This window comes from Dasypus novemcinctus, chromosome 18, assembly GCF_030445035.2.
Source record: "Dasypus novemcinctus isolate mDasNov1 chromosome 18, mDasNov1.1.hap2, whole genome shotgun sequence".
In the NCBI taxonomy this organism is placed as follows: Eukaryota; Metazoa; Chordata; class Mammalia; order Cingulata; family Dasypodidae; genus Dasypus; species Dasypus novemcinctus.
In genome coordinates, this window is record NC_080690.1 from 68,824,337 (window position 1) to 68,850,577 (window position 26,241).

General features: G+C 42.9%; 1 protein-coding gene across 1 annotated transcript; it reads left to right on the forward strand.

Moving 5' to 3' along the window:
• The first annotated feature begins 4,819 nt into the window (after positions 1–4,819).
• On the forward strand, positions 4,820–24,162 carry ELSPBP1 (epididymal sperm binding protein 1). The gene is made up of 5 exons (XM_004455071.3): positions 4,820–4,898; positions 10,711–10,848; positions 14,649–14,795; positions 17,836–17,994; positions 24,005–24,162. Exons 1-5 carry the CDS (start codon positions 4,829–4,831, stop codon positions 24,160–24,162), a joined length of 672 nt encoding a protein of 223 aa, XP_004455128.2. The 5' UTR covers positions 4,820–4,828.
• The last annotated feature ends 2,079 nt before the right edge of the window (positions 24,163–26,241 follow it).

A 26,241-nucleotide genomic window follows, 5' to 3' on the forward strand; every position in this document is an offset into this window, starting at 1 on the left:
TTTCAGGATCACAAAGGTAGTAAGAAGCAAAGCATTCGAGCCCAGGCAGATGGGCTCCAGAGCAGGCATTTGTAAGCATTTTGATATTCTGCCTCTCTGGATTTTAGTGTGTAGGTGAAAATTGTTCCCTGACTTTCCACCTTGTGAATAGGGGGTAGACACTGAAGGCTTGAGGTTAATGAATTAACTAAGATAGAGGTAAATTGAGGTTTGGGGATTAGGAAAAGATATAAGTCTGTGACTGTAGATGGTCAAGAGTTTAGAAGTGTCAAAATTTATGTGTCTCCCATCTCCATATAGTAATGCATGTCTGACTTGCACGGCCTTGGCATTTACAAAGTGCCAAGCACCCACTGCACTTATCACAAGATCTTGAGGTTGGGCTTATTCTCCCTCATTTGATGGTTGAGGACACTGCAGCCAGGTCTGTTTGGCTCCAAAGCAACAGCACCCGTCCTTCCTACCAGCCAACGAGCTGGTGACAATGGCAGGGTGCCAGTCCCAACTATCTTGTGGCCATGAACAAAGCTTTTGAATGTGCCAGTGCCCAAGGAATAGCTTGGTCCTTACCTGAATGTTCCAGACATGGGTGTCTGGCTATCAAGGCTCGCTTTAAAGTTCAATGATTTTCTTGAACCACCCCCAAAATATTTTCTATTAATATCTATGACTTGGTCCAAGTAGACTTGGTAAGATTTCAGAATGTCAGTCAAGACCAATTTCTCACATTTGCAAAAGTCTTTTATGGCATGAAGAAGCCAGCTACACAAATATCTGGGGGGAGGAGAGGGAGAGCAACCCAGGTGGCGAAAACAGCAAGTGCAAAGGCCCTGAGGTGCAAACAAGTTTGGTTTGTACAAGAAATAGTACAGAGGCCAGAGTAGCTAGGAGCAGAAATGTGAAAAGAAATGAGCTTGGAGGGAAGGGCATGGTGTGGACTATGGATTTAATTAAAAGGTGATGGAAAGCCACCAGAGGATTTTGAATTAATGAATGCTAACTCCTCCCCACTTTAACCCCTTGGTGGCTTCCAGTTGCACTTGGAAAATAAGCGCCCAATCCCGTTCATCTCACCAACAATCTTGTCATGTGCTCCATACTCGCCAGTTCGATTTCCATTCCTTGAACGTGTCTAATTCTTTTCTACCTCAGGACCTTTTCACATCCCAACATCCCTCACATCGACCTCTTCCTTCTTTCTCTAGGCCTCAGCTGTCATTTCTCCCAGAAGCTTTCCCTGACTGCCCAATCAAAAATAACCTTGTCTTGGTTATTCCTTGTCACTGAATTCTGTGTTCATCCATAGCAATCATCACAATTAATAATTGTGCACTCATTTGTAGTTTACTCACTTCCTGACTGTGTCCTTTGTAGACTCTCAGCCCCGAGAAGGCAGGGGCCTTGCCTCTTTCGCACACTGCTGTTTACCCCTCATCCGGCACCATAGCCTGCACGTCATAGTGCTCAAAGAATATATGTTGCTGAGTGAATGCACAAGAGCATGCTTTGGGAAAGATCCTAATGGAGGCTTCTAGAGAATAGCCTGGGCAGAGGACAGGCTGGAAGTCAGGGTCGGTGAGGGGGACATGACAACGGTTTAGGGGAGAGTTGGTAAAGGCCTGGCTTTGGTCACCAACAGAGGGACCAAGAGAAGGAGATAAATTCAGGAATTATTCAGGAAGTTAGGATCGATTGGATTTGATGACTGATAGGACCATAGAGAAAGGAGAGAGGGACGTCAAGCTTTGCTCTGGGGTTATAAGTTGGGTGGATGGGAAGAACACAGTGCAATTAAACAGGTTAACGAATTTGGGGGGAGGGGAAGATAGGCTACTCAGGGCTGTATATCAAAAGCCAAATCTTGGAATTTGACGTGCTTGAGGGATATCTAGGTGGGCACATCCAAAAAGCGGCAGTTAAAAGTGCAAACCTGACACACAGAAATGAATTTTGTTTGGAGCTGTGTATTAGAAACAATGAAAAGATTTTGGCTGAGTTTTATGGAGGGCTTGGAGGCAGGATTGTACAGCACTGTAGAGACCACACTCTGAAGACAGATTGTTGGGGTTCAGCTGTATGCTGCACCACTTACAAGGTTTGTGATCCTCAGCAAGGTTCTTAAACTTCCTTTGCCTCGGTTTCCCCATCTGTGCAATGGGGATAATAACAGTGCCTACTGCACTAACCACTACCAGTATTATAGTGAACTTAAAGGAGTTTCTGGTGCTCTATAAGTATTATCTACTCTTTTTCATGATCTCAGTTATCACAACAAAACTAAGTAGTACAATTAGTATCCCCACTTTCAGGTGATGAATCTGAGGCTTAGAGAATTTATGTAACCTCCACAAGTCTTGGCAACCTTGTAAATGGCAGAGACAGAACTTAAACCTGAAGCAGCCATCCTCAGTGGTCAAAGGCAGGTCCTGCTTCAGAGTCTAACTCAACTAGTCAAAGAGAGCCAGAGGCACCACAACAGGCAGTGAACAAGTCATCACCCAGAAAAATCATGTTTGGGGCATGGTGTTGCAGCATAGGGTAAAGGCTTTTAAGAAGAATATAATCGCATCCATCAACCATGTGGGATCTAAGCCCCCTCTCTATATAGAGGTGGAGTGGACATCAGCAACCCAGGGTCCTTAGGATGGAGACATAAAATATGGATTAGAGTGGACTTACTGGTATTCTACTATAGAACTATTGTGACTAGTAATGGAAGAAACTGTAGCATTGATCTGGAGACAGTGGCCATGGTAGTTGCTGAGGGCAGGGAGAGGGAGGTAGAGGTGAGATATGGGGGCATTTTGGGGATTTGGAGTTGTCCTAAATGATATTGCAGGGACAGATGCTGGACATTATATACCCTGCCATAACCCACTGAATGTACTGGGGAAGGGTGTAAACTACAATGTAAACTATAATCCATGTGGTGCAGCAGTGCTCCAAAATGTATTCACCAAATGTAATGAATGGGCCACAATGATGAAAGAGGTTTTGATGTGGGAGGAGTGGGGGGTGGGGAAGTGGGGAATGTGGGAACCTCATTTAATGTAACATTTTTTGTGATTTATGTATCTTTTTAAAAAAAGACAATTTATTATTAAACAATAAATAAAATAAACTTTAAAAAAGAAGAATATAGGAGGGAAGTGGATGTGGCTCAAGCAATTGGGCTCCTGTCTACCATACAGGAGGTCCAGGGTTTGATGCCCGCAGCCCCTGGTGAAGGCAAGCTGGCCTGCCTGGAATGCTGTCCCACGTGGAAAACTGTCACAGCAAGATGACACAACAGAAAGGGACACAGAGGAGGGACAATAGGAGATGTAGCAGCCCAAGGAGCTGAGGTGGCGCGAGAGAATGGTCACCTCCCTCCCACTCTCGAAGGTCCCAGGATCGGTTCCCAGAGACTCCTCATGAGAATACAAGCAGACACAGAAGAACGCACAGTGAATGGACAAAGAGAGCAGACAAATGGGGGGGGAGGGTGTCAGTGAGAATAAGTAATAAGTAAATCTTTGAAAAAAAAAAAGAAGGAGAATATGAGAGAAATCCAGAAAGAAGCTCCAATATGTACAGGAGAGTTAAAAGAGGGGAGAAGAGACGATTGGCGTGTGTTCTGAGACTCAGGTGCACGGTAGCGCCACCTATCTGTTGGAGGACCTGAGCTAGTGGCTCTGGGCTTTGGATTCCTAACCCAACATCTGGATTTAAAAAAAAATAGCTTTGTTGAGACATAACTAACATACTACACAGCTCACCCATTTAACGTGCGTAATTCAGTGGTTTTGAGCATATTGACCATTACCATAGTCTGATTTTAGGGCATTTTCAATTCAAAAAGACACAGCCACTACCCTTTAGCTATCACACTCCCTGTCCCAGTCCTAAGCAACCGCTAATCTAATTTCCATTTCTATAGATTTGCCTATTTTGGGCTTTTGTGTGAATGGAATCATATGTTCTTCTGTGACTGGCTCCTCTCACTTCGCGTCACATTTTCAAGGTTTTCTAGCATGTGCCAACACTTCGTTTCTCTGTATGGCTGACTAACAATCCATTGTAGATAGACCGTTTTTTGTTTATGCATTCTTCAGCTGATGGATGGCTTGTTTCGAGTTGCTGCCATGTGATATCTCCCCAGAGCAGTGTGACCTTGATTATTCACAAACGAAAAGAATGATTTACAAATGCAAAGCGCTTTCACATCCAGCATCTAATTTGACCCTCACTGCCACTCTGAGAGGCAGGAATTAATAACCTGCACTCACAGGTAAGGAAACAAAGGCCCAAAGAGGGGTAGTGCTTTCTCGAGCTTAAGAACTCTCACACTGGTATAGACAGGCCTGTGTTCGAATCCAACATCTGTTACTTACCGGCTGTGGTCCTTGCATAAGTTATTTAACCTCCCAAGCCTCAGTTTCCTCACCTGCAAAATGAGAGTGAAAAAGATCTATCACTTGAGTTGTGAGAAATCAAGTGACATAAAGCATGTTGATCATCTAGCACTGTGCCTGGGATATAGTAAATACTCAAGAAATCCTGGGACTCTCTCTTCCATCATGCCATCTCCTCTATAATGACAGTATGTATATATTTTTTTCTGCAAAAAAATCGCGTCATGGGTATAGAAAGAAAATGGCACAAATGACCTCAAATATGGGAGTTAGTGGAAAGAGGAAGGAGACCTGTGCAAACACAATTAAAATTTTTTTTTATTTTCTTTTTTTAAAAAAGATACGTAAATCACACAAAAGGTTACAATAAAAAATATAAGAGGTTCAAGCACAATTTTTGAACTCTCTAATCCAGAGAAAAGAAGCCGGGTGAGATGAATCGATGGTCCAGTTACCTGTTGGGGTGGACGACTTTCCTCCTCTATTCCTGTGAGGCAAATGGAGGTGAGTTCACTGGAAAATGATGGTGAGGATGAAAAATGAATGGTGAGGAAGAGAAGGAATGGGCCAAAGTAAGATTCCCAGGGTCAAGTTGGGAGGTGACTGCTTATTAGGAATCTCAGACAGATCTGGGGTTTGGCCCCTAGACCCTGTGTGACCTTGAACAAGCAACATAACCTCCCTGAAACAAGTTCCCGAAAGGTGAAAGAGGAACAGTGGCATTTACTTCATGGAATTATTTTGAGGATTAGATCAAATAAAGGACACAAGCTCTTTTCATAATATTTGGTACATGGTAGGAGAAATGTAACTACATTTATTTAAAATAGGGGTTACATAATTAACAAATTTAACCCTCAGACCCAGCTAGAATACCCCCAGTTCCACTCTAAATGTAGCTGGATATCTAAATTATCCATCAAAAGGCTGTATGGTAGGCATGCAAGCAGAACAAAGAGAGACCTTGATTGTAAATAAATTCTAGCCATGGTTAGAACTCATGTCTTCCTGACCAGGTCTTGGATAAGGCTCAAGAAACACTCTCTTATTTATGTGCTTTACCCTTCTTTGATCTGGATTCCATGAAGCCCCTTTTTAATGATCATATTCTATATTCCAGAGATTCCTAACTTGGGATGGCTGGAAAGTATTAGAGTCCATGAACTCTGAATTACTATTATTTTTTTAATTTACCAGGCTAGTAAACAGCTATTGTAACAAACAAGCCCCAGAATCTCAGCAGCTTAATATGATAAAATCTTATTTCTTGCTCCTTCGAAGTCCAATATGGATACACCTGGTGCACAAATAATGCTCCATATGGTCATTCAGGGATCCAAGTTCCTTTGATCTTGGGGCTCCACCATCCCCTAGATCTTCAGAGTCCTTTGTGGAATCTTTCCTTTTACCTGATAGACAGGGATCAAGAATTTTGGGGCCAGGGCAGAAAGTGACAGACATCACTGCCTCTCACTTTAATTGTCCAGAGCTCGTATGATGCTTAGCCATGAGTGACTCTGGGAAATGCAGTCTAGCAGTACGGCTGAGAGGAAGGGGAAGCTGGTTTTGGTGAACACACAGCAGTCTCTACCACAGGGCATGGAGCATTTTCCTAGAGAGAAGGTCTTGATTCTCAAAGGCACTGACAAGCCCCTAAAAGGTTAAGAACCCACAGTTTATTTCATGTCTTGACTGGTGTCAGCTTTTCTAGGTATAGTCTCATGCCAGCTATGCTTCTGTGAGACCACACCCGGGTTCCTGGGGTGAAACTCACTACCCCCAAATCCTCTCTACACGTATTTATAGATTAATTTATTCCTCATACATTTATTGGGTTACTCCCAAGTGCTGGGAACTGTGTTATGGCCCATGAATAAGGCAATAAATAAAATACAGGCTCTATACTCAGAGAGCTCATGGTGGATGAGGATGACAGATACATAAACAGATAATTGTTTTAATTTTTTCTTTTTTCTTTTTGCTAAGTGCATTTATAGAAATCTGCTAGGACTATTTATGAGTGAGGAAAAGTATTAACCCAGACTGAACCAAGTCTTAAAGGACAGGTAGCAGGGAGTAAAGCTAGCGTCCCGAGAATGGCAAGGAGCTGTGTAAAAATGACAACTTCCCTCCAAACCGAGGCAAAGACAGCAGACCAAAGAAAGACAGACAAGACCAACTTGGTGAGTGGTGAGCATTTATTTAGGCGGCTCACAGAGGAGAGACGACATTTTTCAAGCTCAACGAGAGGGGTCTTTTATGAAGGGGCAGCAGGACTTCTAAGGCACGCAGGGTTAGAAGATCTAGTCTTCAGTCACAAGTTGACAGCCAGTTCCCAAGCCTTGCCTTTTTACCTACTCAGGAATGCTGCTGCAAATTGGGGAGGGGGAAAGAGCTGGAAGGGTTTGGGAAGAAAATGCCAAGTCATATATGCTAGGAAGAGAGGAAAGGAAGTCAGGGTGGAATGAAGGGCATGAACAAAATCCCAGGGACAAGAGAAAGTGTGGAGGAAGGTCAAGGAAATATTAATCAGAGAGTGAGACCAGAGATTATGGAGGATTTAATCCCATTTAAGAAGATTAGGCCATCTGCTGGATTACTTTGCAGATGGCTAATAGTATCCATTATGTGTCGATCTTTACTAACAACTCCCGAGGATAACTTTAATCCCATGTTCAGGCGCCATCTGTACTCCCCTACAGCACCAGTATTCCGTATACTCAGTGGTGCCCATGACTGAGCAAAATGACTGATGACGAGGGTGATGACGCAGATGATAGCTAACATTTATGGAGCAACAGTGGTGCTCCAGGTACTCTTCTAAGCACCTTACATAACTTAACTGGTTTAAATGCCACAAAACCAAGGCAAGGCAGTTTTCAGAGACACAAAGGAGACCCAAAGGTTGAAAATGACAAGGTACATAAGGACCCCTCATTGCATCAACCATTGGTGAAGCTTGAAGATGGCCTCACCAATGGGTTGATGAGGCCCATTCTTTCCCACTCCCACCACAACTCACCTCCCATTCCCATTTTGGCCCTTGTCACATTACACAGAAAAAAGATCTGCTCCAACACAAGGGTTGAGGCTGCTAAGGTATAAGGCCTTGAAGGCAGAGACCGTATCTTGTCCATCTGTATTAGTAAAGTGCTAACTGTTGTAACAAACAATTCCAAAAGGTCAGTGGTTTAACTCACTAGAAGTTTGTTCCTCATTCATGTAATAGTTCAATGTAGATGCTCAGCATGAAGCCTTTTGTCGTTGTGATTCTGAGACCCAAAATCCTTCTGTTTTGTGGCTCTTTAAACTTTAGGGCCTCAGGTTCCTCTTTATCAGGGTCTTTCACCTTCAGCGCTGCTGATGTTTTAAGCCAGATAATTCCTTGTCATTGGGGATGAAGGGGTGGACTGTCCTCTGCACCGGACGAGTTTTAGCAACTTCTCTGGCCTCTACCCACTAGATGCCAATAGTGCAGCCCCTTCTTCCATCAGTCTTGAAAACCAAAAATGTCTTTAGACATTGCTCAATGTCCCTTGGGGTCAAAATCTCCATCCCCACCCCACATTGAGAACTGCGGCGGCTTGCTCGGTCGGTAGAGGTGGGGTCTGGCTGCGGACGAGGGGTCGGTCCAGCTCAGGACAAGGGGTCGGTCCAGCTCAGGACGAGGGGTCGGTCCCACTTGGGACGAGGGGTCGGTCCGGCAGCAGACGAGGGGTCGGTCTCACAGGGGTTGCGCGGTTCGGCTGACGGGGTCGCCCGGAGAAGCAGGCGACGAACTGGGGACAAGGGAGGCCAGGCCCTTGTCGGGGGCTCTCAGGACTGGAGGGCGCACGGCAGAAGAACTACCGCGGAGACGAGGTAAACACGCAGGTCCACTTTATTGAGGGAGAGGCAACAGTTTTATAGGGGCTGGGGAAGGCTGATTGGTCGAAGCCACGCCCTGTTCTGATTGGTTGCCGGCGAAAGGTCAGTGGGCGGTACTGGACAGGGGAGGGGTGGTGATTAGGGATTGGCTGTTGCTGTTGCTGGAGGAAGTGGCAGGGCTTAGTGATTGGTGGCTGCTGTTGCTGGGGTGGAGGGCAGACTTGAGTTTCCCGCCCACGCCTGGCTGTTGCTGCTGTCGGGGGAGGGGAAAAGGGCAGACTGGATTTCTCCGCCCACGCCTGGCTGTTGCTGCTGTCGGTGGAGGGGAAAAGGGCAGACTGGAATTTTCCGCCCTGCGCCTGCGCAGGGAGAAAGAAGAAGAAGGGTGCCGCCCCACAGGCATCGTGTGGTGCCACCCGGGAGGAGGGGCGGCCGCGGAAGCATGGCTGCCGAGAAGGGGAGACCCGAGGGCACTCTGCGCCCATGCCGAGCTCCCTTCAGGGGTGGCGGTGAGTCCGACCAGCCACCCTATTATGGGGGCAGCGGCTTGGCCTGCCGCGGCTGCTCCCCCCCCAGGCCAGCAAACCACACTTCAGCCCGGGGGGGTGACCGCAGAGAACTACTGTTCTATCTTCAGCTGGCAGAGAGAGAAAAAGAAAGAAGCGTGGAGGACCACTTGGGACAATTTTCTGGGCCAGGAGGTGGTGACCATCACTTCCACCCACCTTTTCTTGCTCACAATTTAGTCATATGCCTCACCTAACCACAAGGGAGGCTGGAAAATGGATTCCAGCTGTGTGCCCAGAAGGAAAGGGAAGCTGGGCCTGGCGAGCACATGGCAGCTTCTGTTTCTCCATTTTTATAGCACGTGCACACACAAATAACCTATCAGAATATGTCCCTCATAGTAGGGGCTTTCATGATATCTTTGAAGGAGGGAGGAAGGGAAGGAAAGAGGAAAATGGAAATGATAGCAAGGAGGGAACCTGTGATCTTGGACTAGCAGATAAGAAAACTGAGCTCTCATCCCAGTTCTGCTCGAAAAATGGTATTAACATTACATTATTCCTTATCTTACGTGGCCCTTTAATAACTTCTTTATATAATGAGGAATTTGGGCTAGAACAGCATGTCTTAAGATATGTTTCAGGGACCTTTAGTCTCTAGAGCTATTGAGTAGTTTTTTTTTTTTTTTTTAAAAACAGGGACAACTCAAAAACTCAATATATTCTATACCACTCTTGGTAACTCAATTCATAGTTGCATATTAACCCCTCTGATGAGTCTTTCACTAAAGAAATCTGTTTAACTTTGTTTAATATAGGATTTTTCAAGCTTCTTTCATTACTTCAGTCACCTCTTGAGCACCTACTATGAGCCAGTTACCATTTTAGGTTCCGGAGATTCATTGCATAAGAGACAAAGTTTTTGTCCTTACAGAGAATAATATAGAGGTCTAGATTGTATTTCCTAAATTTTACTCATCCAAGAATCACCCTCTCAAGACGTGTGCCATCTTAATAGACCAGCACTATAATTCACTAAGCATTTTTCTTGGAATCTGATCACTCTTCTTCACTTCACTTTATTTTATTTACTTGTTTTTTGTTTGTTTGTTTGTTTGTTTTCAAATCTTTTTGCGGTACCAGGGCCAGGGATTGAACCCTGGAATTTGTAGGTGGGAAGCTGGCACTCAACCACTGAGCCACATTGGCTCCCTTGAGTTGATTTTATCATTCATTTGCTTGTTTTTTTGTCTTTGTTTCAGGAGGCACTGGAAACCAAACCCGGGACCTCCCATTGCACCAAACCACATCTGCTCCCTACTTAACTTTATTTTAAGAGTACTTTAGATTGGTATTATATCCACAAAAGCAGCACTACTTGCCATAAATAGAAAGTACAAATAAATACCATGAGAACAAAATCCTATTATTAAATTCTACTGGATGCCATAGCCCAAATAAGGCTTTGAACCTGAAGGCTACCCTCTTTTTTTTTTAAAACAAGGAGATTATTAAGTATTAACAATGTAGTGGAGAAATACTAGCATTAAATTGAAGCTTTCTCTTTTGTATAATTAGAAGGATTGAAAGAGCATTGAAAAAAAACTATTGTTTTTGTCTGTGTTTCAAAGTTGTTTAATGTTGCCCGACATGATCGGACAATCCACCAAAATGTATCTTGTGTGATGCCCACGGTGCACATTCTACGTTCTGGGAAGCAATGGTCTGGGGAACTATAATATATGCTGGTGTCTTCACTGCTTCCAAAACACTTCCCCCAATACCCTAGGTCCAAAAATAAGCCAGACGTGCTCATATGTCACGAGGAAGGTGGATGCCGAGCTTACATGCGTAGCCTCCAGTCCACCGTGAGAACCAAGGCGAGCGCCGGCCTTGGCTGTGCTTGTGACCAGTCTCCACTGTCTTATCCTTTTGTTCTTCAGAAAAGAAAGAATCGTGTGTTTTTCCCTTCACATACAAGGGGACCACTTACTTCTCTTGCACCAAAACCAATAGCCTCTACCCCTGGTGTGCAACCAAAGCAATTTATGATGGAAAATGGAAGACCTGCCTACCCGAAGGTGAGTGGCTGCACGCTGGCCCCTGGCAGGGGAGTTCACAAAACGGGGGGTTATATTATAAAAGAATATGTGTCCGTGCACAGGAGAGGATCCAGTGTTTGCAGACAAATGATAATAGGTGTGTGTGTGCGCAGAAAATGCCCTCGGAGGCCAAACACTGACTATTAACAACAGGTAGCAATGTTAGTGTTAAAAATCAGCACCCTCCAGAGGAGGATAGTAAATCGTAAGACCAGTCAGCCAGAGGGAACCCATTTGTTGTCTCTTTCTTAATTTTCAGAAACAAAGTATAAAAGAAAAGCACCTGGAATTTGAGAGATTCCATTTACTGTTTTCAAAGCCCAAGACATTTTTGGCAATTAGGTGATAGCTATTTTTGTGCACAGACACAAAAGGTATTTCATTTGTTTTAATCCATCCCCTATTGTTGGACATTTAAATTGTTCCCACTAATATCTAGCATTTGAATAATTCAGTTTTACTTTTCCCTAGTATCACTGTCCTTGACCCTTTTAGAACCACTGTCCCTCCTTCTTATTATAAATAAATGTAACATCCCTTTTACTAACCTGACATGAAAGTTATAAATAGCATTACTTACCTTCTCTCACAATTTGAAAATAAATTAAATATAACTCTCTAATTGCAATGAAAAACAGAAATGTAAGGGGAAAATTATAAAGGAATAAGCATGCATGGCCCTAACTAACCTAGAAGATATTAAGAAGTAGCCAGAGGCTTGTACTTCTAAGCAGAATTATTTTGATTACAACAGCTAAAAATGGCTACAAAAAATTCCTCCACACATTGAAGAAAACATAAAAAGTTGGAAGCAATACCACCTCTGTTGAAACTATCACTCTAGCTCAGTACCACTCAGGATCAACTGGTTGAAATTTAATTAGAAATGTTTTTCTTATTTTTTTAAGTTCTTGGAAAGAGGCCCCCAAACACACTTAAGATTCACAAATGGTGGTAAGACTATGCCAAAACACAGACAAAATCAGAACCTGCAGATATTCATTTCTACCATATTACAGTTCTGAATAAATTTAATTGAGCAAACTATTTTGACTCCCCTTCTTTCAGCCAAATCACCTAGGGCCCTGTTAAGACAAAAGCTTGCCTTTTGGCTCTCTTCCTCAGTCCAGTTTTGACCTGAGTACTGCTCTTTGAACCCGTAACCAGTAGCTTTCTACCTTTTAACAGCTTTAGCAACTCAGACGTATGCCACAACTGAGGGTAAGTGGTATTCCATGCGTGTTTCCAAATAATGCCTTACAGAATGCATGTCCTCAGCCTTACCTCATGAGCGAAACAGTGAGATCAGACAATGCCCAGAGATGCTGCGGATATTTACAGAAGTAGGAATATGGCACTGTGCAGCAGGCTTTAGGCTAAATTACAGATTTCCTCGCTTAGGATGAAATGCCGCCACTACACTAACCAGAAAAATGGGAGTCACCCTGGGTCCTCTGCCCTCCCACCCACCGTGGACTCCACTGACTAGCCATTAGCTCTGGCTTCAGAAGAGATCCCAGCCACAGCCTCTTCTCACCATCTGCACTGACTCTTTACTGCGATAAGTTGCTAACTGATCTCTCCAAACTCCCCTTTCCCCCATGTTAGTTTTCTATGGCTGCAGTAAAAAAGAAAGTACCACAATCTGGGTGGTTTAGAGCAATAGAAATGTATCATCTCAGCCTCCTGGAGGCTGGAAATCTGAAATCGAGGTGCCGGCAGAGCCAGGCTCCCTCTGAAACCTGTAGAGAAGGCTCCTTCCTTGCCTCTTCCGGCATCTCCTGATTGCCAGAAAGCCTTAGAGATCCTCGCTTTGTAGATGCAGCACTCCAATCTCTGGCTTCCAGTGACCTTCTCCCCCAGGATCTGTGTCTCTTCTCTTACACAGACAGAAGTCGTACTGGACTAAAGCTCACCTTAGCCATCTTAACTTGATTATATCTGCAAAGACCCTACTTCTCAATAAGGTCACATCCACAGGCACTGGGGAGTTAGAACATCAACGTACCTCTTGCAGGACACAATTCATCCCATAACGCCCCTTCCCATCTATCCTCCACACATTAGCTAAGATGAGTGAATAAGTCAGGGTTCTCCAGAGAAACAACCAGATACACATATAACTACCCATGTGTAGATACATGCATGCATTCATGTACATCCTTTATGTATTTATGCATACATACAAACACATACATAAAGAGATTCATTTTAAGGAATCGGCTCAAGCGATTGTGGGCACTGGCAACTCCAAAATCTGTAGGACAGTCTGGAGATTCCAGCAAGACTTGACATTGCAGCCTTGCGTCTAAAATCCACACGGGAGGCCAGCGGGCTGGAAACTCAGACTAGAGCTAATGCTGAACCCTTGAGGCAGCGTTTCTTCTTCTCTTGGAAACCTCTGGTCTTTTTGTGTTTTTTTGTTTTGTTTTGTTTTTTGCTTTTGCTAAAGCCTTCCATTGATTGGATGACACCCACCCACACTACTGAGGGCCACTTTCTTTACCTAAAGTCAATGGATTATAAATGCTGATCCTATCTACAAAATGCCTTCTCAGCAGTATCCAGGCTAGTGTTTGACCAAACACCTGGACACCACACCCTGGCCAAGTTGACACATGAAATTAGCAATTGCAGTGATCTTTTTAGAGTATGAAGACGGGTCGTGCTACATCTCTACACACAGCCCCACTGCCTAAGTGGCTCTGCATTCCCATTTGGAAGAACATGCATCGACTTGGTCTACAGGGTTTACGTGACCTCGCCCCTCTCTGTTCTCACCTGCTACCACTTGTTCATTGAAATCCAGCCACACCGGTTGCTTTGCTGTTCTTCGATTACCCCCTGAACTCCTTCTTTCCTTACAGCCTCACACTGCCTGGAATTCATTTCCCCCAGATTTTTGCATGACTGATTTCTCTATTTTACATGGGTATCTTCACAAATTACCTGCTCAGGGAAGCTCTCCCTAACTCCTTCACCCATGAAGGTCCCTCTACCACTCACAGGAAATGAAATCTATTCAGTACAATCTTTGCTGTGCTACAGTCATAGTGGGATATTGTCTGTTCATGTCAGTTGGAATAAGCCACCAACACCCAGATGATAACTTTACTATATTTAACCTCACTGACATTTTTTTCTGTAACCTCAACATTTTTTTTTTGGTTGACAGTAGTCCTGATCTGTTGGTCATAAACCACCATGATTCTTGGTCTCAGCTTTCTCCCTACATGTTTGTTTTTTATTATTACATTATTCATTTAAAAAAAATTTTATGGTAGCAAAATCTATATAATATTAAAATTTGCCATTCTAACTCTTTATAAGTGTACAATTCAGAGGCATTAATTACATTCACAATGTTGGGCAAAATCTAGTTCCAAAAATTTTCATCGTCCCAAACAGAAACTGGACGCATTAAACAATAAATTCCCATTCCCTTCTTTCCTTAGTATTTGATAACTCTAATCTACTTTCTGTCTCTATGAGTTTGCGTTTTTTACATAGTTCATGTAAGAGGAATCTTAGAGACATGATGTAAAGTACATTTAGTGCAACATGGGGGAGTGTCAGGGGTTGAGATCAGGGACCCTATTGGAGAAGAATTGGGGAGGATGAGAGTACATGGGATGGGCTTAACTAAATGTTTGATGAAATGAGTACGTCAAGTTTCTTCCAATGTTTATCCTGTGCTTTGATTGACTGATTGATCAGAAGACTCTGTCCTGTGAATGACTAGAGAAAGCCAAGCCAGTGATAGACTCCTTTCCACACAGATTACCCACGATGCATCTTCCCCTTCATCTATCGAGGAAAGGCCCACAAGAGCTGCGTCACGGACGGCAGCTGGTTGGGAAAGCTGTGGTGCTCGGTCACTTCCAGCTTTGATGAGAAGCAACAGTGGAAATACTGTGAAACCAATGGTGAGGTATTGGGCTTCACTTAAGACCGAGAGTAGGGACGTGGTGGTGGAGGACAGTGGACAGAAATGGTTCTCATGAGGGGATGGTGGGCAAGGGGGAAGACAGAGCAATGAGGGGAAGCACAGAACTCTAGGAGCCATATGTCTTTTCACAGGGTGGCAACCGCAAGAAGCAGGAATGCCTCACATCCCCAAAGCCAGTAAAAAACCCAGCTGTACCGAGAACCAAAACCATGAGCTATAATCCTGACATTGTTTTTTGAAGATTTCTGTTTCTAGAATTGACAATAACCAGGTTCCCCATTTCAATGCAACTTAACGTCTTATCTTAATTCTGTACCTCCTCCCGACTTGATAATGACCACCACTCATTCAGCACCCTGTGTGGACTAGACTCTGCTCCAGGATCTGTATATACAATATCCCATTGACGTGTTCTGCAGCAGATCTATGAGATGTTATTTCTCCCCATTCAAGAAATGGTCCCAGAAAAATTAAGGACTTGTCATGGTCTCAGTCCTAGGCTATGCCAGAATGAGAATCTAAGTTCAAGTCCCCATGGCTCCAAAGCCCTTTCTTTGCTTCCATAGAGGTGAAAATGCATGTGGCGCACCTGCCCCATAACCAAACTTTCTCCTTATAAAATCCTAATTATGTTCTTCCCCGAACATTCAAAACTCCTAATTTCATATAAACTTTACTTTTATCCTAACCCTAGTCACCCATCACTTGAGTCCTTAACCCTAAACCAATCTGATCCCTGCACCTCACCGTAATTCTGTTCTATTGCTTTAATCTAATTTTTCATCCAAGTCCAACTCTTACACCATCCCTACTCTTGATTCTAAATGCTGTCATTAACCTGCCCATAACTTCGACATTTTAAAATCCTAAACCAAATAGATGGATTGTAAAGATATCCTAAAAACTGTGTGGTTTTTAGTTTGTGTTTGTGCTTTGTTTTTAGGAGGTACCAGGGATTGAACCTGGGACTTTGTACATGGGAAGCAGGTGCTCAACCACTTGAGCTACATCCGCTCCCCAAAATGTATGGTTTTAAGTCCATTTGAAATCTTATAGCAAGTTATCTCTACCCTTAATATCTAAACTTCACACACCCAAGCTCCTCTAATATGATGGGGTAACAGATTAGAATTTGTATAAACCGTCAAAAAGGTCCCTGAGGAAACGCACTGTTATGTGTAGACCTGTGTGTGCTAAATTTAGGCTGGCTCCTCCATTACATTTAAGTTATTAAATCTTTTAGTCAGTTTTGTCATCTGCAATATGAGGATGCTAAGACTGATGTCACAGGATTTTTGAATATATTAGAGTGAACTTTCATAAAAGATCCTAATGGTGTCTTTTTTTTTAAAAACATAATATCATTTATTCAAACCAAAAAATGAAACAAATTTTTGTATATGACGATAACATATACAAAGAAAGTACATTACAGAGTAGTCCTGCTTTAGACCATGTTTTTTAAATTGTTTTTTTAAAATTTACTGAAATATATCACTCATACATAAACAATAAATGTATAATAGTTGTGAACTTACAAAGCAAACATATATAACATCAAACAAACATATATAACATCTCACCCTACCACCAATAACTTGCATTGTTTTTAAACTTTTTTAACTAATGATTAAAGAGCGTTGTCAAAATATTACTACTAGACAAATTATTTTTCCCCTAACCAATCTGATTATTATTATCATTAAATCATTTATATATGAACATACATAAACAATTAAGTGCATATTAAAGTTGTGAACTTACAAAGCAAACATGCACAACATCATACAGGGGTCCCACACATCAACCCTCCACCAACACCTTGCATTGTCGTGAGACGTTTGTTACAAACTATGAAAGAACACTGTCAAAATCTTACTACTAATCATAGTTCTTATCTTACGTTTGGTGTGTTTTTCCCCTTGAACACACCAGATGCCTACGAAATGTGAGTTCCCTTCCTTCTCTATGATCTGTGCCAGTAGTAAAAAAGTGGGTTTTGAAATAAGATCTGAGTTAAAGATCTGCTGTTGCCATTTACTAGTTGTGTGACTCTGAGCATGTTAGATAATAAAAAACAATGACGGTAACAATATAGTGCACTTTTAGTAAGCTCTGCTGTGTACCAGCATTGTTCTAAGTGCTTTACATGCAAGCCATTTATCCCTCACAATAACCCTTCCAAGATAAAGCTGATGCTTAGTCCCATTTTGCAGATGAGGAAACTGAGGCTCATAGCAGTTCCATTGTTAAGTGGCAGATTCCATCCCAGAAAGTCTAGCTTCCAGAGTTTGTGCTCTTCATCAATAGTCATTAGTGCCTCTTAATTCCAATGCCCTTAGTCAAATTCTGGGTCCCCCCCCCCCAACACCACCATAACAGGCTGTTGGTTAAGAAAAGCTGAGTTATTGCTTACCACAGTAAGGGAGATCACTACCTTAACAGAAACTTAGTAACATCTTGGGGGAGGGGATGGGCAAAGTCAGGATACTAAGGAAGTTTTGGGGTCTATCAGTGTGGCGGTGTGGTTAGGACTGGGTATAGCTCATGAGATAGTGGTTTAGGGTTGGTAGGCACAGCAACACGAAAGTTCTGAGCGGGCAAGGGATTAAAAGAGAGTTGAAGAGTTCACAGTCTTTAGACGCAATCTATTGAAAAATCGACAGCCTAAAGTTGATTTGAATATTTTCTTCCCAGGGCATTCCTGAAATGGACAATAAAGTTGTGTGCAGTGTTTGTTTTTTTGTTTTTTTTTCCTTTCCAGGCAAGAATTTCCTAGATTAGTAGTCAGGCTGGTGAAGACCATGGGATGGTAAAGCCACGTTAGTGGAGACAATCAGCTGCGTGGGTTCTCATTTAGACGTAAAATGGAAATAATAACACCACCAGGAGTTGTTCGGAGGGTTCAGTGATGCATTGCCTGTAATGCGATAAAGCCTGCACAGAGTTTGTGTGATAAAAGGGAGTCCTTTTTGTATACTCTTCTTGATCTACAATCTTTCCTGTGTCATTTTCAGAGTATGGGGGAAATTCTTTCAGCAAGCCATGCATCTTCCCCTCCATCTACAAAAATAGCGTGGTCTCTGAATGCATTGAGGATGACAAAAACAAGCTCTGGTGCCCCACCACAGAGAACATGGACAGCGATGGGAAGTGGAGCTTCTGTGCTGACATCAGTAATCTGGGAGTGGGCTCTGGGGTGGGCGGAGGGGGACTCTTTCATTCATTTGCTCAGCAAATAGTTACTGAAGCCCTCCTGTGTCCCAGACACTACAGTGGGCACTGGGGAGATGGTGATAAATTAGACCTCATGAGCACTTAAGTAGCATAAACTTCGCTGTATTGCACCAGGCAAAATATAGGCTGTTGCAAAATCCAAGAAAAAGTGGTCGATTTGAAAACATTTTTAAGGTAAACACATAATGTTCGGGAAGCAGATGTGGCTCAAGCAACTGGGCTCCAGTCTACCATATAGGAGGTCCAGGGTTGGATACCCAGGGCCTCCTGGTGAAGGCGAGCTGGCCCACGCAGAGTGCCGGCCCATGTGAGGTGCCACCCCGTGCAGGAGTGCTGCCCTGCACAGGACTGCTGGTCAACACAGAAAGCTGACACAGCAAGTGATGCAACAAAAAGAGACACAGAGGAGAGACAATAAGCTTAGCAAAACCAGGGAGCTGAGGTGGCACAAGAGAATGAGTGCCTCTCTCCCACTCTGGAAGGTCCCAGGATCAGTTCCTGGAGCCACCTAATAAGAATACAAGCAGACAAGGAAAAACACACAGTGAATGGATACAGAGAGCAGACAGTGGAGGAAGGGGGCAGAAATAAGTAAATAAATCTTTAAAAAAATAACACATAATGTTCATTCAAATATAGAGAGAGCATATGGTAAGGTTTTAGTTAAATAATTAATGTGGGAACCAGAAGGATGGTAAAGCTAGTTCCAAAGAGGTTACAGGTATAAATACCCAGTGAAGGAAAGACGGCTGAGCTGAAGTAAGATTGCTAAGTTAAGTACAGAATCCGTTAATGTCCAAAGGGTAATCAAGCCTTTGTGGCTATCTTCTCTATCAGATAGAAAGGATTTGCCTATCTATTGAACAAAAGTTATTCACAGGGAGTCAGCGTAGCTAAATGGTTCAGTGCCAGCTCCCACATATGAGGTCCCAGTTTCAATCCCCGGCCTTGGTACCTCCAAAGTAAAAAAAAACAAATAAATAAATAAAAGTTATTTCCAATATATCAGTCTTCTTTAAGTTACATCTAAAATCACAGAGTCCAGCCCTGGTCAAAGCAAACAGTAAGCCAAAGTTTGAGCAGAGGTCTGCAAATCCTGACCAATACCTGTTTTTATAGAGCCTCCAATCTAGTAATGCTTTCAAAGTTTTCAAATATTTGAAAAAAATCCAAAGTGGGATAATATTTTGTGACACCTGAAAGTCACGCAGAATTGGCATTTCAGTGTCCATCTATCTATGTGGTTTTATTGGGACATGGCCATCCACTTAGGGATTGTCTGTGGCGGCTTTTGTGATATGGCAGAAGGGCAGTTGAGTAGTTGTGACAGTGACTGAAAGCTGAAAAATATTTACCCTCTTATCCTTTACAGAAAACGTTTGTCAATCCCTGAGCTAGAGCTTCAGGTGACTATTAGCAGCTTGTTAGATTATGCTCCAGGATGACATTAAAAAGTCATGCCGCCATCTTTTTGCCTGATTTCAAGTTTTGGATAATTTTTGTTAACAAAAGATATCAAACCTATATTTGGTGGAATGATCAGGGAAGAAGTTCTAGAGGAAGAAAAACAATCCTTTCACCATGTCTTCAGTGCCCTGCTCTTGGACCATGGTCAACAGATCCTGTTTGGTGCTGCTTTGTTCAGAGACAAAATTCTCCCTTCACACCTTCATTTCCTTTTAAGTTATCCAAGTCTCCAGTTCAGGGGTCCGCAGGCAAGTGCGCTGTGGATCGAAGGCTGCCTGTAGGTGATGAGTCAGCTGGGAGTGGGAGTGGTTCACGCAGGAAAATAATTTGTCTTCTGAGTGTCTCCCACTCCATCCCTGTCCTCATGGTGACAGAATGTTCTCCTTCTCCCTCCCACTTTTAGAACCTCTTGTACTTTCACTCTGACCTTTCCCATTCCATCTCCTCACTTTATCTCAAATAACAAGAGAAAGACTAGAATAGCTTTTGAGAAAGGAAAATCCAGCTGTACAACATTCCTTTGACATTTACAGTTAGGTCACAATTTTCTAGCTTTAGATTAGAATCTATGAACATTTGCTCCTGCTTCAACATGGTCTGGAATTGGAAAACAACCTTCATGGAACTAGAGAGGAAAGTGGAGGACAAGGATGCAAATAAAGCACCAGATCAATGCCCAAAATATAACCCTGCCAGGTAGACTGGCACCCAGAGGATTAACTGGGTAATAGACTACACATTCTAAGCAAAGGAAGAAGCTTGGAGGTTGTGAGGAATTTAAATGGTTCTGGGTGGCTGGACATTGTGTGTGAAATAGAAAAAGTAATGGGGGGAAGATATGCAGAGGCAGAAAGACCAATGAGGAGGCTGAAACCACAGTCCAAGTGAGCTGTCAGAGGATGGGTAGCCCAAATGCAGAGAGAAGTTGATATATTACTGGGGCAAACTCAATGAAGGACATATCTGGGCAAAACAAGAGCTTATAAAATGGGGCATTTTATCTGTGGAAATGAACGAAGACCACACAGATGAGAACAAGTGAAGACTTTTTATTCAGAGCTTGCAATAGCCAGGAGTCAGATCCCATGACTTGCATTTGGCAGAGACTGAAAGGTAGGCAGAGGAATGGAAAAGTTTTATAGTGAAAAAAAGGGAAGACTTCAGATATACTTCAATCGGGATGCCAGAGACGAGCTAACGAAAAGTGGCGTATCCTATGTGATTGGTTAGGGAAGCATATTTGACTTTCTCTGGTTGGTTCTAAATTGGATCAGGCAGCGAAATTAGAGAAGTTGTCTGTTATGGATCAAGTCCTGGCCATTTTGGGTTTGTGATTTGGATTCCCTGGTTGTTGCAGGTTGTGGGTCAAAGCTCTATTTTTACATGTGTTCTAGTCATTGTCCATTTGTGCATTCAATCTCTCAGATAATAGAAGACATGGCTGAAAAACTAGCATTTTATCTAGTTTGGCATTCACATTTCTTAAAACACCCAGACTGTGAATGGTGTTACAAAGCTAGAGCAGGGGGAGCAGAAGGGGTTCAGGCAGAGGGGGCTGCAAGAGTAGGTGCTCAGAGGAGAGAAGGAAGCAGAAGATGGCCAGTGGCAGGGCAGAGGGAGCATCAGGGAAAGTGGCATGAGGTGCAGCTGGAGGATGTGGGGTAAAATCATACAGGCACTTGCAGGCCATGTGAAGGATTTTATCTTTAGGGAAGTCAGATAGTGTTATAATCTGACATGACAAGATTTGCATTTAAAAGGTCAACTTGCAGTAGGAAAGTTGAAATGGATGGAGAACAGAGTGGATGCTAGAAGATTTGTCAGGGCTATTGCAGTATTTTAATCAAGAAATGGTGATGAATCAGAATGATAGAGAGGTGGGGGTGGATGTGAGATATATGTTATAGGTAGAATCGACAGGATTTGGTGATAAATGGAATGAATACAGGGAAGGGATGGAGAAGGAAGAAGCAAAGATACCTTCAGGCTTATGACATGAACAATTAGGGGAATGGTGGTGCATTGACTGGCATATGGAATCCTGGAGTAGAGTTAAAGTAGGGGTTGAGTGGTACTCATTGAAAGGAGAAAGTCAGAGATCCCTTCAGTGATATTTACTGAGTACCTACTCTATGTTAGATATCAGCAAAAAGGAGTTTTCTAAAATTCTCTAAGATCTAGAAAGGATCATTGGACTATGTTTGAGATTCAGTCTTGAGTTGGAGGTGGGGTTGAAGATAGTCCATAATATTCTAAATTCATGCAATAAACACATTTGCTTGTGTACCACATTATATACACATCTGTCATTAGCAATAGATAGCTATCATACTGAAGATGTACTGCTATAAATACATGTCTCCTCTTCTAGAGGGTAACAGAATGTCAATAGTATGACTTTTATACGATATGAAATCCCTACCTTAAAAGTGAATGCATATGTGTACACACACACACATTTTTGACTTGCTATATGTGTAGAGAGAAAGAAATGCAGAAAGAAATTATACCAAAACATTGCAGCAATGGTTAATTGTGATGATTTTAATTTTTCTCTTTATAGTTTTCCATATTTTCTGTTTCTTTACAATGAGCACCAGAATAAAGGACGATAAACAAATCTTTTAAAATTAGGTTGGCTACAAGGTTAAAATTATACCTGCGATTGAGATTGTGGTTTAAGAGTTGGAAGTTGATTAACTTTGGTTCAAAGCATTATAAGATTAAGGATACGGGTATGTTTGTGATGAGTAATGGATATAAATGACCAAGGTCATGATTGTGCATGAAATGTAAGTATTTGGAACTGGAAGGCTGTAGAGAGTAGATATTACCCAGAATGCCTGGGGTCAAATCCTGTCTGTGCTATTTACTAGCTGTGTGGCCTTGAGAAAGTTACTTAAACTCTCTGAGCCTCTATTTTCTCATGTCTAAAACAGAGAAATAATTAATAGTATCCTACTGAAAGTTAAAGGAGTCAAGAAGAAAATGCTTAAAAGAGTGCCTAGTGCTTATAAGCTTTGGATAGATGTCAGCTATTATTAACTGGGGGCAGTGATAACTTACTCCTTCCCCTTCCAGTCCAGTGGAAAGACCGAGAATGTATCACTGCATGGGGAGTTCTGGGATTGGTAATTAAGTATAAAGCAGGGTATGGATCAAAGAGAGAAATCAAAGGCAGCCTCCTACATCAAAGGATACTCAGGAATTACTTCAACAGTCTGAAAGAAGCATAAAGGATCAGCTGTGGCCAGATCATGGAGCACCTTCTGGTGTACTAAGAAACTTGGCCTTTGTCTGGGGAACAGTGGGAGTCATGCAGGGTAGGGTATTTATGTGGGAGGCAAAGAATCAGTTGAGGCCAGTGCAATGGATTTGGGGGTGGCTGGCAGAAGAGGGGAGTCAGGGGATCCAACTGACTAATGATTTTGAGGAAATTATTAATTTTGAGGACTTCACTACTAATAATAGAAATTAGTATATAACACATGCTGAGTGATTTCTATGAGCCCAATCATGGATTAAAATAAATTATTACAGCAATCCTACATGATAGTTGCTATTAATTTCTCCATTTTACAGATAAGCAAATGAGACTCAGAGAGGTTAAATAACTTGTCAAAAGTCACACAGCAAGTAAATGTCTAATCCAGGTCTCTAAGACTGCAAATTTCAGGTTTTTGACCAGTGTACAACACAGGCTGATTAGCTCCCTGCTCCAGCCCATGGCTAGTGCATGCAATACCTGTGTGAATGTTAACCACTGGTGACCCCCACCTGTCACACGCTCCCCCCTGAAGAGTTGCAAAAAGCACAGGGCAGGGAGCAGATGTGGCTCTAGCAATTGAATGTTTGCCTCCCATATGGAAGGTCCTGAGTTTGGTTCCTGGTGCCCCCTAAAGAAAACAAACAAACAAAGAGCAGACAACAAGGAAAAATAATGAGCAAAAAAAGACAATGAACAAAAACAACAAGCAAACATCAAGCAGACAATGACCAAAAAAAAAAAAAAAAAAAGAGCAGACAACAAGCAAAAAACAAATGAGCAGGGAGCAGATGTGGTTCAAGCAGTTGAGTGCCCGCCTCTCATACGGGAGGTCCCAGGTTTAGTTCCCAATGCCTCCTAAGGAAAAAAAACAGACAATGACAACAACAACAACAAGCAGACAACAAGCAAAAACAATGAGCAGACAATGAGCAAAACAACAAGCAAAAAACCCCAACGAAGCAGACAAAGAGCAAAAACAATGAGCAAAAAGAGGAGGGAGGCAGAAAAGGAAGGAAAAAAAAAAGCACAGGGCACAGCAGGCTTGACTGTAATGTGGTGGGTTTTGAGCTCCATTTCTCCCCCAATCAGTGTGCCCAGACAGTACAACCATATGCAGTGTTGACCTAATTGTGACTCTCGGGTGAACTCTAAAGTCTAAGTGCCTAAGGTATGAAGGTCCTAAGAGTAATCTCTGTCTATCCCCTTCTCCCTAGGAGTTTCCTCTCTGGTTTCTGGCTTTCCCTGCCACTTCCCATTCAACTATAAAAACAAGAATTATTTTAACTGCACTACCAAAGGATCAAAGGACAACCTTTCATGGTGTGCTACATCTTACAACTATGACCAAGACCATACCTGGGTATATTGCTGATGAGAAGGTGAGAGCAGGGACCACAGTCGGGTGCAGGGCTGATGAAAAGGTGAGAGCAGGTAGTACATCTGGGAGCAATCCTGATGCAATCTATTCCTTCTAGCATGCCTGATTCACTGAGGCTCCCAGCAAGAGGGGTTCCATTTCCCAGAGATAAGGTGTGTGTGTGGGGATGGGGGGCGGGGATTGGGACAACTTCTTAATTAGATATCTGGATGAAACTGGGATTTCTCTGTCAAGCTGGAGAGCAGAAGGGAGGATTGGTGAACTTGTCCAGATGCAGAAAGGTGTCATTCCAAGTTCCAGATTTAGGAGGCTTAGGCTGTGAAAGATTAGGAAAATGGAATCTCTCAAACTGAAGTGTGATATGAAAAGATGACGTGAAAAGGAGACACATACGACTTCCCTGTTCTCCAGAAGCTGTGGCACCATGTAATTGATCCATTCCCCCATCCCTGAGTAGCCAACCAAAGAAACAGTTGAGTTCCTTTCTCTTCCTCGTCATTTGAGCCCCTCGCTCCCTAAGCCCATACATCACTATTTCCTCTGTACTAACTGTGTCCCTCCTTTTCCTTCTGGCTCCCCACCTGGGCTACCCTCAGTAATCCACAGAAATTCTCTTTAGACCTGCTGCATGGCACAGATGTAACCACTCTGTACCTTCTGGAATTTAGAAGTAAAAGAGAAGCCCTTTCATCCAATGTTTGGACAAGTGCCACAGCTCCTCCCTCCAGAGTAGAAAATTCTTTTGGTTCTACCAATATTTCACCTTATGGATGACACCAAATTAACGATTCTTCCTGTATTATGGGTTGGCACTGAAAATTTTCTTCCCTAAATGGAACAGAGGCCAAGGAGTGGGGTTGGGACTCTGGGTATCAGCTTACCAGGGAGGATATCCAGGAGTCTGGGGACCACACTCACAGCGGTCCCCAGTATGTGACTAAGAGTAAGTGCTTTTTCAGGGGCCAGTCCCTACCGCCATCCACCAAAACAGAACCCTCTTCTTGTAGGTCCCTCTCCACCACACCTTCTACAGCACAGGTGAGACGGAGAGGCTCATTGTTCATTGATGTCCTTCCTCCTAAGAGCCAGGTTGTGGGAGCAGGTGTTGAACTGCTCTTTGATAAGCCGATGCATGCTTATTACCTGATTCTGTTTTCAAGGGGAGCAAGAACATCTTCAGAGGAAGACTGTTATATTGAGGCTCGAACCTGCTTCGTTTTTTTCATCCAAGTTTAGATCATCGTCTTTGGAAATGACCTCTTCACCGTCTTGCTTCATCCCGTGGTCCTTTGTGAAGAATGGAGGGGAAATGTGGCATAATCACCATTAAAGGAGTCCAAAACTAACTCTGGGGGCTGCCTTTTCTGCTTCCTAGAATGAGAGATACAGTGAGGGATCTGAATATATGGGGAAGGAAAGGTCGGTAGCTGGATTGTTGAGTATTGTGGTAGGGAAACCAGATACTCAAGCCCAGGGACCCTTAGAAGTAATTGCAGCCTGCTGTTTATTTTTGGGAAACACAGATTTGGGCAGATCATTTGCATTAATTAATTAGTAAGTAAATGGAGGATAAAAAATTCATGCCATGACAAATTTATTCCTTGTCCATGCTCGTGGCAGACATCAATAATCGATGACAGAACCTGTTCCCCTCTGAGCCCGGTTGCAAGCCTATGTTGTTTTTTTAATCTGAATAAAACAATCTGAGCACCTGCTACAATAATCCCTCACTACATTTAGTAATCAGGGGTAGATTTAACTGTTCAACCTCATCCCATACCAATCTGATTGTCGGATTAAAATGATGTTGTTGCATAGATATGCAAATAGGCTAAAGACTCAATGGAAGACCTATTTCACCTTGTCTCGAGGACAACCAGGGAATAAACTCCCACTCAAAAACCTACAGAAACACCATAATAAGCATAGTTCTCCTGTTCCCAGATCCTTCATCCTCCTTCCCTTGTTTAAAGCCTTTCCCTCATCTCACTCCCCCTCTGTCTCCCTCTCTTGTTACAAGTCCTGTTCTATTCCGTGAACACCCAAGCTCAATCCAGTTGCTTGTGATGGTCT

What these genes read in the sequence shown, in the direction of transcription:
- ELSPBP1 (XM_004455071.3), top strand. Translation starts at nt 4,829, where the DNA reads ATGAATCGATGGTCCAGTTACCTGTTGGGGTGGACGACTTTCCTCCTC. An exon ending in TTCCTGTGAGGCAAATGGAG is followed by an intron (nt 4,899 to 10,710) that starts GTGAGTTCACTG and finishes TTTGTTCTTCAG; the next exon opens with AAAAGAAAGAATCGTGTGTT. An exon ending in GAGCTTCTGTGCTGACATCA is followed by an intron (nt 17,995 to 24,004) that starts GTAATCTGGGAG and finishes CCTTCTCCCTAG; the next exon opens with GAGTTTCCTCTCTGGTTTCT.